The sequence below is a fragment of the Trichosurus vulpecula genome, chromosome 6 (assembly GCF_011100635.1).
Source record: "Trichosurus vulpecula isolate mTriVul1 chromosome 6, mTriVul1.pri, whole genome shotgun sequence".
In the NCBI taxonomy this organism is placed as follows: Eukaryota; Metazoa; Chordata; class Mammalia; order Diprotodontia; family Phalangeridae; genus Trichosurus; species Trichosurus vulpecula.
The window spans coordinates 229,116,622-229,130,580 of NC_050578.1; the positions used below are offsets into that span (position 1 = coordinate 229,116,622).

Here is a 13,959-nt window from a genome sequence, read left to right on the forward strand (position 1 = left end):
AGGAAGGAACTTGAAGAATAATGGTGAAATGATACAGGAAGGAAATGATCAGCCTTGAGAAGATTAAATCGATTCAGTGTCATTCTCAGCTGGCCTAAAGTTAAGTTGAGAAATCCAGTTCTCCTCCTGATTACTCTTCTATTCCTGGCCTCGGGGAATTCTGCTCTCCTTGGGGGTGTGGGTGGCCACCAGAGTCTGGTCTGGTGTCTTTACCAAACTTTCCTTCAAGGGTGTCTGGTTTTCTGTACAAAGAAGTCTATCCCACTGCCTTTGACCTTGCAGATGTCCTCATACAATAAACACTTCTTAGTCACAGGACGGAATCATATTGTTCCCCGTGCCTCACCTGTGTAACCAGTCATGTTGTCCTCAACCCTGTGATGTCACCAGCCTTATAGTAAATTGTATTATTTCCCCACCTACCCTGTTCTACTCTTTAATCTTATAAAAAGGAACTGAGTCCCCATCGTGGGACATCTGGCTAAACTGAGGCATCCATTGACCCATTCTATTGGTAGGTAGCACCTCTGTTAATAAAACGTTATCTTGCTCAGAGAAAATGTGTCTCAGTCGGCCTTTGTTCAGTTTCATGCACAACAGCCTAAAGGAGGCAAGGGAAGGTCAGCACTTCCCTCCCAGCGCTGTTGTGAGGATCAGATGAGATAATATCGGTAAAGTGCTTAGCTCACTGCCTGGCACAGAATAAGCACTATATAAATAATGGTGGCGGTGGTGGTGATGATGAAGAAGAGCCAGTGATATGTTTTAAGTCTTTTAGGTTTCTGTAACATGAAAAGCTCCCTGATTTGTTGTAGGTTCACTCTGATCAAGTACAGGTCTAGAATGGGAGAGTTAAGGAAGGATATAAATAAATTACTTAAAATATAACCAAGAAGGATGTTTCTCTGAAACAGAGCAACTAGAAGAAATGTCAGTGGATTAGTCATGATACAAATAAATATATACACCTGTTCCTTTAAGAGAATTCGTCAAATGATAGGAAACTGAAATAACCTAAACCCAAGAAAGATGACGTGGGATTTTGGAGCTAGTAAAAGTTTTGGGGAATTGTATTCTCCTTGTTAAATGACTTTCTTTCAGTTCCCATTGCTTACAGGATACAATATAAACTCCTTAGCTTGGTATTTAAGGCCTTTTCCAATGTAGCTTCCCCCCTACCTTTTTAGCCTTCCTTCATACCGCTCCCCTTCACAAACTCTGCATTACAGCCAAGCTAGATTGCTCGCTATTCCCCAAACTTGATCCTCAATCTTCCACCTCTGTGTATTTTCTTCATGCTTGAAATGTATTCTTTTCTTTGTGTCTCTCAGAATGCTTATCTTCCTATAAGGCCTAGCTCAACCCTCCTTGATTCCTCTAGTTAGTTATCTTTCCCTCTTTTTCTTTGTACTCTGCTTATTCATGTTTATGATATAGCACCACCCCAAGAAAAGAACAACCTTGAAAGTAAGGACTCTTCATTTTTATTTTTGTCTCCCTGGTGCTTGGCAGCAACCCTTGTATAGAGCAGACAATTGGCAAGTAATTATTGGATTGAAATAGGATATAAGCTGCCCAAGCTCTCTTCCTATGGACATTCCATCCATGTTTCCCATAAATCTTCTCCATAGCCTACTGAGAATAAACAAGAAGGTGCAGCCATCAGACTCAAGAGAATATGTGGGTCTTATTTGATGTTTTAGGCTAATCTCGGTATTAGTGGGAACTGGCCAGTATTTTTAACAAAATGTATTGATTCATTTTCAGTCTGTCCAAAAGGACATATCATAGTTGCCATTGGTTATTATGACACTAATCACATTGTGTGTGTGTGTGTGTGTGTGTGTGTGTGTGAAAGTAGATCAAGACCTGGGTTCCCGCTATGTTGTAAAAACAGTCGCATTATCCACATTGGTTGGAATTTACCTACCAAGAATTCCTTACAACAATGAAATCATAGATCTGATAACTCTCTGTCTCTCTCTGCCCCATACACATATACACCGTGTCTCCAACCAACCCTTTGTCTCTCACCATCCAACCTTTCTCCCCTTCCTCTCTCCTCCCATCTTTCTCTTCTGCCCAAATAAAGCCAAAATGAGAAGTACCCCATCTTCCTTCTTTCCTGATAGTTACATGAGGCAGGCTTGGTTTGGAGTTATGAATGCCGAGATCAAATCCTGCTTCACCCGCGTACTTGCTGTGTGACCCTGAGTAAGTCACTTAACCTCTGGCTGCTTCGGTTCCGTAAAATGGGAATAGTAATCGTACCTGTCTCCCAGGGTTGTTGTGAGGACCACAGAAGATAATCTATATAAAACACTTTGCAAAACTCAAAGCACTATATAAGTGCTAACTAATAAATTTCAGATCCGTTCTTCAAAACTCAGCTCCTAGCACATTGACTAATGTGCTATCATAAGAAATGGCTAAGGAACACTTGTTGCAGATATGATCGTTTTCAGATCTCTGTGTAGAAGAGTAGGTATCTTACAGTGGTAAAACAGACCAACAGATCTGGTGTTCAGGGTGATTAAAGAGCTAAATTGGAATGAAAATGTCTAATTATGATTGTTGTTGTTGGTAGAATTTTTAGAAGTGAATGACTACCCAGAGCACATTAAGAATTTGGTGCAAAAAGAGAAAGAACTGGAAGAGCAAGAAAAGAGGCAACGTGAAATTGAGCGAAACACTTGCAAGGTTAGATTTCTCTCACCTTTATCTGAAGTAAAGAGCACTCTAGCAGTGGAATAAAATGTGTTTAATATTAGTTCTTTTGATACATTAATGAAGTTCTTTAAGTAATTGAGATAACAAAATTTTGATTACCAAATAACAAAACATGTATTTTTTTAATAAAAACATTCTTGTCCAATTAGTTTAAATAATTTTTAAAATTTTGTGTAAAGAAAGATACTTAATTTAAGAAGATGTGAATTTTGGCCTGGTTAAATGTTGACAAAATGTGTGTTACAAATTGTATTACAGATAAAATTGTTCTGCATGCATCCTGTGAAACAGGTGATGGTGGAAAATAAATTAGAGGTTCATAAAGATAAGACCCTAAAGGAAGCAGTAGAAATAGCTTATAAGGTATGTTGACTCATATGATTTGCTGAATTTACATTTCAGTAAATAGCATTTATGTTTTTACCAATCTGTAACCATTCTTATGTAAGAGAGTATTGCTTAGATTTGTGGTTTCATATGTGAGGATTACTCACACAGGTGGGTAACAAGCCACAACCTTGGTCTTCCTTTGACAGTCGTGTCTGTGTTTTCCCATAAATCCTTTCCATTGTAAATCTTCAAGCTTGAAAGCTCTCTTCTTTTTCTTTTAGTATCTTAGAGATCCCATTATATCAGGCTGCTAATTCTGTGACATTTTATTCCATGATTTTCTGTCATTTTTATTTTCTTTTGTAGTAAAGCCCTGTGCACATTCCCAAATGTAATCTCACTCATTCTCTCTACTCAGTTTTGGACCCAACAGCGGCAGTTGTACAGAGAGACTAGTGAAAACAGCTCATTGCAGGAACCCCAATAATTGTCCTGTTCTGGGCATGGAATTCTCTCAAAGGATGTACCTAATTTGCATCCTTCCCTTGGAGCACATTCACCTCCTCTCTAATAATATTTATGTTCTCAAAATGAATTAGGCTGGTTAGGATTTATTATTAAAAGCTGAAGAAAGGCCACTCTCACATTTTAATAAATTTTGTTGTAACAAGGGAAACCCAAATAATCATTACTACCTATCATAATGTGAGAATTGAAATCTGAAACTTCATGTCAGATACCCTTTGTGCTAATTGTGGTTTTGTCTCTGACTTGCTATATGATTATGAATAAAATTCAGTTTAATGCATATCAGTGAATGGCAGCAGCAGCATTGGGTGTTTATGTAGCATTCTACATTTCACAAAGTGCCTTCCTCACAGTAGCATTGTTAAATAGGATGTTCCAGTGATTCTGTCATCCTATAAGTGTTTTTATGTGGAAAAGGCAGACTCAAGTTTGGTAGCACAAATGACCTGTTAGTACTTTAGTCTAGTCCAGGGAAGCATGGTGTCATGCAGAGGTGTCAAGCCCATGGCCCACAGCACTCCCCGGGGCTGCCTAAACCAGGTTAAAATGGAATTGAAAAATATTTAATAAAAGAAATAAAATAAGATAAAATAGAGATAACATTACATTTTAAAACTAAGTCAGTATGCAGCCTGCAGGATCCTTATGTACTGGACACTGGCTACCTGACAACAATGGTGTAATGGAATGAGTTTTGGATTTGGGGGCAGAAGACCTAGGTTCCAGCACCAGTTCCATCATGTAATAGTGAAGCTAATCTTTTAACTTCTTTTTGTCTTGGTTTTCTAGTCTGCAGATGGTAATGAAAATACCTAAACCACCTAGCACACAGGGCTGTTGTAAGAAAAACACTTTATAAATTATGTGAATGTGAGCTCTTATAGTGTAGTCCTTATTACGCAAGCTAGACTGCTTAAGAGGCTCTCCCTACTCATTTATAACAGTGTGATTGTTGCCTTATAACTGAACAGATGATGGAGCTATTCCTGGATTTAAACTATGGTGTTTTTCCCCATGTGATTCACAAGTTTATATGCTCACAAATTTATAGCCTATAATATATGTAGTACCCTCACTTTTGATTGCAATTTAACTTTGAAATTTGCACTGAAAAGCTTTTAATATTTTATGTTTGGAATACTTTGTTTTTTGGATTATATCCTTAATGATTTAAAATGTCATTTGAGGATGACTGTAAAAATAAAAGTTAGAATTTTAAAAGCATTTCATTTATTCCTCTAAATCTGTTGTATTTGTGCATCTATACAAGTCACAAGTATATATTTAGGACTATTGGTAATAATGCTGATGTTAGATCAAAAATAACATTTGTGGGGTAATTTTCCCAATTTTAGATGATGGATTTAGAAGAGGTCATTCCCCTGGACTGCTGTCGTCTTGTTAAGTATGATGAGTTTCATGATTATCTAGAACGGTCATATGAAGGAGAAGAGGATACTCCGATGGGGCTTCTACTTGGCGGAGTCAAATCGACATACATGTTTGATCTGCTCTTGGAAACCAGAAAACCTGATCAGGTCTTCCAGTCTTACAAGCCTGGTGGTAAGAAATATATACATACACACACACAGATGGAGATATGTATATATGTATATGTATGTATATATAGATAGATATAGATATATAGATATATATTTAAGTTACTTAGAAGTAATGTAGGGTGAGTTTTTTCTATTTTTAAGTTGAATGAATTTAATTTGAACAGTTTTAGTCATTCTCAAAATTTAGAATGACTTTGGCAAATTAAGAAGCGTTTATGAGCAAGCTTTTAAAAATTCAAGAGGGATATGTACAAAGAAATATATAGAGAATGCAAATAAACAACCTAAGTACAAAATGAAGATAATTATCCTTCTTCCTTAACTTAGGATTTTTAAGTCAAAAGACTGGCTCTATTACTCAGCAATGTAGTACTGTTTCTAGAAGGGAAATTTGAAAGTAAAATGTGTAGAACTGTGGGTTTTCATATTGCTTTTAAATAATATGTAGCACTTTATTTGCAGTATTCCTGTAACATAGGCAAGTGCTGGTATGGACTCAGTAGGAAGAAATTCTGGATTTGAAATCAGGATCTGGGTTGAAATTCCAGCTATCACTTACAACTTGTGTGGCACCTTAACTTGTCTGGGGCTCAGGTTCCTCACTTGTAAAGTATGGGAGTGGGACTGTGTGACATCTAAGATCTCTTCACATTTCAGTCCTGTAATCTATAGTAACCTCATCTTAGAGATAACTTCATCGAAACTTTGTACTTTGTTCAGGGTTACCCAGCTCATAAATATGGGACTCCGACTAAAGTCTGCTGACTAAAACCTGTGTTCTTCCACTATATCATAATGTGTATAGAAAAAAAATCCCAGTTACTTTAAGCATTATTCAAGACTTTACTCTGTCCTGTGTAAGGTTTGTTGCTCCTTCCCTAAATGGGGTATGAAAGAAAGCAACAAGATAATTAAAGAGTTGGAAAATAAAACATGAAGATAAGTTAAAACAGTTACTGTTGAGTATGGAGAAAGGTCTCATGCAGGATTCTTAACCTCTTTGTGACATTGACCCCTTTTGCAGCAAGGTGAAATCTGTTGACCCTTTCTTAGAATAATGTTTGTAGCCGACATTCATAAATGAAGGAAATGTTAAATTTCAGTTAGAGATTAATGAAAGTAAAGGTATAGTAGGGTTTTTTTCCTACCCAAGTTGATGGACCCCCTCAAATCTCTCCATAACTTCTTAGGGGGAAGGGAGGGAAGAATACTGTGGACTCCGGGGGAAGAAGCCCTGTGAATACTTAAGTATTTTAAAGTTCCTGTTTCTTTGGAATAAAAGTGTGAGGCAGGGCTTAAATCTTAGAATAAGGTAAGTAGATGAATGTAAGGGCCTTCAGACTAAAAGGATTACACAAAAGTTTCTAAGAAAATTAGTGAAGTAGTTTTCCCAAGACATCTTTACTCATAACAAGATAATTATAAACAATTTAGGTTGGATTATTTATTAGCAGTAGTATGGACTAGATGAGACCTTAACTGCCAGCCTGTTACTGTTTCAGTATAGCCAGTATCTAAGATACCTAAATGGTGTCAGTTCACATTTGGGGAAGTGTCAAAATTGTACTTTGGTACTTCAGAATTTATCAAAGTAGAGCGCTGGAAATAACATCCCGAGAGTGTTCTCATTGTAGAAGACCGATCATATACTATATATGAAATGGTGTGCATATTGCTTTATGGGTAATGTATAGAACAGAAATCACATTTAAAGTAAATAGTGAATTAACTATTAACTATGAATTAAGGTTATCGGTTAGTGGAAAAGCTTGAGGTATTTTAGGAGCCCAGTTTACTGAATTCTTTTTCAATTTCATTATGGAAAGTTTGGGTGATTTGTTAAGAGCAGCTCTTGATGAAGAGCAGCAAAGACAGTGTCTTACTAAGTGTCTGCATTATGCTTTTTGGTTCTTTTTTACAAAAAGAAAATCTTTGTGACTATTGAAAACCATACTATGAAAAGCTTAAGTCAATTGCTTTAAGTACTTAGCAATTCTGTTCTTATGTTTTTCAAATGTGGCAGAGGTGATGGTGAAAGTCCATGTGGTTGACATAAAGACAGAGTCTGTTGCTCCTCCAGTTAGCGTACGAGCTTATTTAAATCAAACGGTCACTGAATTTAAGCAGCTTATTTCAAAGGTAAGTTTTAAATAACACAGTTGGTACATAGAGGAAAATAGTTTCCATGTCTAATGTAGATTTATGGTTAGTTTTTAGCATACATAAACTTCAGTAGCACAGTAACATTTTTGAGAAGGATGTCTAATGGTTGCATTTCTTTCACTAACACTGATGAATGCTTCATTTCAACTTTTGACAAGTGCTAGTGATATGAATACTTTAAATGAGTTAATCACCACAGTTTTTGAGAATGCTTAGCGTTTTTCTTCTCTTTACTTTTTTAAAGATTATTCTTAAAGGGTTTGACACTAAATATTAGTTCATCCTTGTTCACCCAAAAGAATTACTTGAGGCATATTCCAAGTTTACCTTATTTGGCAGGCTTTTTGAGTACCTACCATATGCCTTTGATAAACCATAGAGGATACGAAGATGAATAAGGCCTGGTTACTACCCGTAAGACGCTTTTAGTTTAGTAGATTAGGTAAGTCAAGGACAGAAGTCAGTGTTAAAAGCAAAGCAGAATATGGTCAATTCCCTAAGAAAAGTACCGAGTGCTCTGGGAGGTCGGAAGAAAGATAGTCACGGCAACATATCGTTTTGGTGTCTGTGCTAACGCTGCACTGCTACATTTAAAATATGTCCCCAAATTGTCCTTGTACTTGTATCAAAGCATATTTTGCCTGTATAATGTTACTGTCCATACATATTCATTTGTAAAAATTAGGATGTTGGAGATGATGATTGTTAATCTTTTTTAGTTCAGAAATAATAAAATGCCAGTGCTTTTAATAATTATTAGAACTATGTGTACATTTGCTTGAATTATAAAAGATAATATTGTCCTAGGTAGATGCATAAACTAGAATTTTGGAGTTAGTTTTGCTGGGGAGGAGAAGGGGAGTAGGTACAGGCCTGAGATTTAGTAAATGGGGAACTCCTGGTGTGGACATTGCCTTTGCCAATGCATATCAGCAACTTTTCTGTGACTTAGGTATAAGAATATTGCCTGGAATATTAATATGGGAAGTAACTTGCAACTTAGGTGTTAGAGGCAGGTCTCAGAATGTTATTGATTGGTTACAATATAAAGAAAAGCAATTTATTTTAATTAAGCATAGAACAGATGGTTAAATGCCAGCCATAAGGAAGTAAATTTTTCAGTTTTGAATGAGATCTCTCCTCTAATCCCTTAAAATAAAATTAAAGTGACTTAAGTGAAACATTTTTATGTCCAGATTTTTGCTGTAGCATTACTTTACAAGTGTTCCTTTGAGCTCCTAATGAACAGCATCGTTTAAACAAGTGGGATTAGTAAGATTATTTATATTGATCATTTTTTTAACTTAAGCTAGTTACCTTTTTATTAACTCATTGAGAAAAGGATCAATGTCCTATTTTTTGGCCAATTCCGAATTAAGGTATAGTTTCTTGCAAAATAAAAGTAGTCTTCTGTAATTATGATTCCTTTATAGACTATCCACCTGCCTGCTGAAACAATGAGAATAGTCCTGGAGCGCTGCTACAATGACTTGCGTCTTCTCAATGTGCCCAGTAAGACACTGAAGGCAGAAGGCTTTTTTAGGAGTAACAAGGTAGGTCTCTAATCACGCTTTCCTGCATTTTTGTCTTTTTCTTTTTTTTTTTTGTCTAAACCTGTGATTTCATGGGTATAGGAAACTCCTAGTGAGGAAATCCCTCTACCAATTTAACTGTTTGCAACTTTTCATCTTAGAGATTTTCCTAGAGGGGTTAAGTCACCTGCTCAGTGCTACAGAGACAAGTCAGAAGTAGTACTTGAGCCCAAGCCTTTCTGAGTCAAAGCCTGGCTTTCTGCCTCATTGCCTCTTCTATTTCCAACATTAGTCACATTTAATCCAAATAGAAATACAAACTCCTAAACCTCCCTTCCTAGCTTTCTCACCCTGCTTCCCAAACTTGATTCCATCTAGGTCAGTCTTCCCCATCCATACCATGTTTATATTTCTGCCTCCATCCTTTTGTGCATACTGTGTCCTTTGGAATGCCTTCCTTCTTTTCCCTCCCCTGACCAGGCCTATTCTTTCTGCAAGATAAATCAAATCCCACTTTCTCTGTGTAATATTTGTTTATTCACATATTGACGCCTCCCTCCTCAGTACTTGGCCATTCTTAAACCTGTCCCGTAATCAGCCCAAGTCCTTTATGGGACTTGGGTGTGGGGGAGGGACAGGGCCCTATAGAGGAAATTCTTCACAAAGACTTGAGCTCACTGAATTGTTTTCCCCTCTTCCCACTGAAAGAAGGGAGTGAAAGTTAATAATCTTTTCTTCTTTGGATTTATTTATGCTTAAAATTACCATTTTAATCCATATTGAAGCCCACTGTCATTGGTTTGCTCTAGCTCTTTCACATCCTCAAAGAGCTCTTGCTTTATATTTTTCTTCTTGATTATTTTTCTGATCTCATTCATTTCCTCTCTATACTTCAATATCTTATTCAAACCTTCTGACTCTTAAATCATTTTAACTGTTCTCTGACTTTCAGTGATCAGTATGCCCTTCTAGGCTGCCTAACCTTTAATTTCCTAATCTGGTTACACCTTTTTGGAGTGGGGGGAGTGGGGCCAGGTCTAGAACATCATCAGTGTAGGGAACACCATCTACCAGTGCAGGTCAGCAGCTGTTCTGCCCCTTCGAGGTGTGAAGAGTTGCCCGGGGGTACTGAGTTCTTGAATGTCCTGACCAGTCTCATACAAGGCAAGACTTGAACACAAGTCTTCCTAACTGAGGCCAACTCTAGCAACTGTGCTGGCTTTCACTGTACTGCCTTTTCCCACCTCACTCCATACCAAAAGTAAGGTTTTGCTTGCCGTACTGCTCCTAAAGTTACCTCTTTTTCTCCTTTTCCAGACCCAGAGAAATATTTTGAAATAAAACAAGCTACAGCCAGGGTCATCATCAGATGAGAGGGAGGGCAACAGTAAGAAATAAGAGTCTGCATTTTTTTTAACTTAGTTTTATTTCTATTCTGAACTTAAAACACTAAATAAAGTAAACATCTCCCCATACATTGTAGAACAGAAAGAAAGGATTGTACGTGAAACTGTGAATCTCCATTACATAGAATTTGCTTTTATCTTTTAAGTGTATAATAAATACAGCATGTAACTTTCAAAGCCGTCCTGCTTGTTTGTGATTCCTTCCTTTTGGGGAAGGGAGAACCCAGTCTCAGCCTCTCTTCTTCTGCCCCGACCCTGCCCTTCAGAGTGCTGGGCCTGGAATCTGGGTTAAGTACGGCCTCAGATACTTACTAACTCTGTGACCCTAGGCAAGTCCCTCAACCTCTCCCTGTCTCAGTTCCCTCACTTGTAAAATAGGTAATAATAGCATCTTCCTCCCAGAGTTGTGAGTGAGGATCCAATGAGATGATATTTGTAAAGGCACTTAACACAGTGCCTGGCACATAGTGAGCAGTGTATAAACATTATCTATTGTTGTTGTTGTATTTTCTTTATGAAAGGGAAAAAAAAAGTAACATCTGTATGGTGAAGCAAAAAAAAAAATTCCTTGCTTTGGCTCTGTCTAAAAATGTGTCTCATCCTGCTCTCGAGTCAACCACTGGATCTCTGAGGCTGCAGTAGGCTTCTTCCAGCACCGTGGCTGATCATTACATTGATCTGATGTACTTGAGAGTTATTTTTTTCTTAACAAGGATGTTATTATTATTATGTAAATGGTTATCCTGGTTTTGCTTACCACACTGAATCAGTTTATGCATATTCCCAAGTACTTCTGAAACCAGCCCTTTTGTCACGGTGCAGTAATACATTACATGTATTACAAGTGATAGGCACCACTAGATGGCCCTGGATTTCCAGGTTTTTGCTACTATGAAAAGAGCTACTATAAATATATTTTTACATATGGACCCTTTTCCTTTCTTGGAGGCATAGGCCTAGTAATGGTGTCACTGAGTTTTAACATCTGTGTTTCTGATGAGACACTTCGAAGGTCATATCCTTTTGCCTTTATCTGAGCATTTTTAGTTTTGTTTTTTAGCTTTGTCTTACATTGATTTCAGTATCAAAAATATACAGTACTATAGAGCCTTAGAGTTAAGCACCCAAACAAAATATAAATATTGCTGTATAATAGTTACAGTGTTACAACTGAAATACCAAATCAGCTTTTGGTAGTAGTTTAATGGGAAGAATCAGGTTTTTAAGCCCCTTAGTCATAAATACGACATGGGAGGTCCATGGTTTGCTAAAGCTCAATGATGCAATAGCACTGACTAGATCCAGATGGAACTTCGGTGTAATAATCTCCTGAGAAAACACAGCATGAAATGGTATGTTTTGAGGAATGGGGAAGGCACAGTTTTTGTTACTGTTGTATATTTGTGTCTGATTCTTCATGACCTCATTGGGGGTTATCTTGGTAGAGATACTAGTGTGGTTTGCCATTTCCTTCTCCAGCTCATTTTACAAGTGAGGAAACTGAGGCAAACAGGATTAAGTGGTCACACAGCCGGTAAGTGTCTGAGGCCAGATTTGAACTTAGGAAGATTAGTCTTTCTGATTCTAAGCCCAGTGCTCTGTCCGCTGTGCCACCTTGCCACCCTGCCACCCACCTGGAAAGCACAATACTTTTATACTTTTTCCACTTTAGAATATTTTATCTGTATTACTCCTTTATAAAATTTATAGACAAATTCCAGTGTGAACTTAATTGTTATCTTTCTTTTGTAGCATTTTATAAATTGTTAGAGGCAGGAGGAATCTTAGAAAGAATCTAATTTAATCCCTTCAATTTACAAATAAGGCAACTGAAGCCTGGAAATGTTCAGTGTCTTGACCACAGTATTAAAATATTTCCATTATTATGTATTAAACTGTTTCATTTCTAAGTTTAACCACCTTAGTATGTCCATTTTTAGCTCGTATGATTAAAGCTATAGCTCCCAAACTTTTAAAATCTGTACACACTTGTGACCTTGCCAGGTTTACTGGTTTGTCCATTTGTCATTTCTGTTACCTTTTCATATACATATATAAATGCCATCCTTCTTTCCTTTTCCACCATGATTACCACCATTGCCATTAGCCTGGCTTAGAATGAGAAAAGGTATGAAGAAACCCAGGATTTTGTTATTTCAAGGACTTCTTCATAATATATCAAAGTGTTCCTTTCACTGGTTAAGAAATAATGGAGTAGAAACATGGTACTGGTGAGGTCCACACTGCAAATTCTGTTTCCATACAAGTCAGTTAACTTTTCAGTGAGGGTAATCTTTCTCATTGGCAGAGACAATACCACTAACGATTAGCCATCTATCTCAGAGAGGTATGGATGTATATGTTGCTCACTGTCCTCCTGACAGCACCATCTTTGTCTACCAAGGGCAACACACTCTTACTAAATTTTTCAGATTTAATGTGACTGTGAGGTTTAGAATATGTTTTCCTAAGCAGTAGAATGCTAAACAGAAGAGATTTACTAATGAGAACAAGCTTATGTACTGACTTAAACATTTGAACTTAAATGCCTTGTAACCTAAATAGTAAATTTCCTTTAACAAATTTTTTTCCAATTCAATATGTATCCTTCTGTTTGAGTACTGTAACTCTCATGTGATAACCTGAGAACCAAAACTACGATGATATATAATGGAACTCTCTGCCTTAATGTTTAGGTATTTGTCGAAAGTTCTGAGTCTTTGGATCGTCAGATGGCCTTTACAGACTCTCATTTGTGGAAACTGCTGGATCGACATGCAAATACAATCAGACTGTTTGTTTTATTACCTGAACAATCTCCAGGATCTCATTCTAAAAGGACAGCATTCCAGAAAGCTGCTGGGGATTCTGGCCATGTAAACGATGCTTGTGAAAGAAGTAAAGGACCTCTGGGGAGCCTGAAATCTGTAGAGGCGATCTTGGAAGAAAGTACTGAAAAACTTAAAAGCTTGTCTCTGCAGCAGCAGCAAGATGGAGACAATGGAGACAGTAGCAAGAGCACAGAGACAAGTGATTTTGAAAACATTGAATCGCCTCTGAATGAAAGGGACTCTTCAGGATCGGTAGATAACAGAGAACTTGAGCAGCAGATTCAGACTTCTGATCCAGAAAATTTCCAGTCTGAGGAGCGGTCAGACTCTGATGTGAACAATGACAGGAGTACAAGCTCAGTAGACAGTGATATTCTCAGTTCCAGTCACAGTAGTGACACTTTGTGCAATGCAGACAGTGCCCCAGTCCCTTTGGCTAACGGGCTTGACTCTCATAGTATCACAAGTAGTAGAAGATCTAAGGCAAATGAAGGAAAAAAAGAGACTTGGGACACAGCCGAAGAAGACTCTGGAACTGACAGTGAATATGATGAAAGTGGCAAGAGTAGGGGAGAGACACAGTACATGTATTTCAAAGCAGAATCCTACGCTGCAGATGAAGGTTCTGGGGAAGGACATAAATGTATGTAATTCTTTAAAGCTTCACCAGGCAGTTACCCATGTTCATCTTACTTAATATTGAATTAGATGCATACATACATAAGCAATCTTTAACTAAACTAGGAGTCCATTACATTCACTTCTAAATCCATTTGTGAAAGCTGTAAAGTTTATGCAAGCTTGTAAAATCTTGCACTTTATAGCTTTTGTTATAATTTTCTTGGTAAAATTAAGTTGGTGAATTTACATACAGATA

At 37.3% G+C, this 13,959-nt stretch overlaps 1 protein-coding gene across 3 annotated transcripts in view; it reads left to right on the plus strand.

Moving 5' to 3' along the window:
* Nucleotides 1-13,959, plus strand: part of USP47 (ubiquitin specific peptidase 47) — a 102,899-nt gene that overhangs the window by 79,860 nt on the left and 9,080 nt on the right. For all 3 annotated transcript variants that reach the window (XM_036762291.1, XM_036762293.1, XM_036762294.1), the window contains 6 exons: nucleotides 2,588-2,700; nucleotides 2,989-3,093; nucleotides 4,944-5,151; nucleotides 7,174-7,289; nucleotides 8,747-8,866; nucleotides 12,948-13,725. In XM_036762291.1, coding sequence (XP_036618186.1) covers nucleotides 2,588-2,700; nucleotides 2,989-3,093; nucleotides 4,944-5,151; nucleotides 7,174-7,289; nucleotides 8,747-8,866; nucleotides 12,948-13,725 — 1,440 coding nt within the window. The remainder of the gene's footprint in view (nucleotides 1-2,587; nucleotides 2,701-2,988; nucleotides 3,094-4,943; nucleotides 5,152-7,173; nucleotides 7,290-8,746; nucleotides 8,867-12,947; nucleotides 13,726-13,959) is intronic.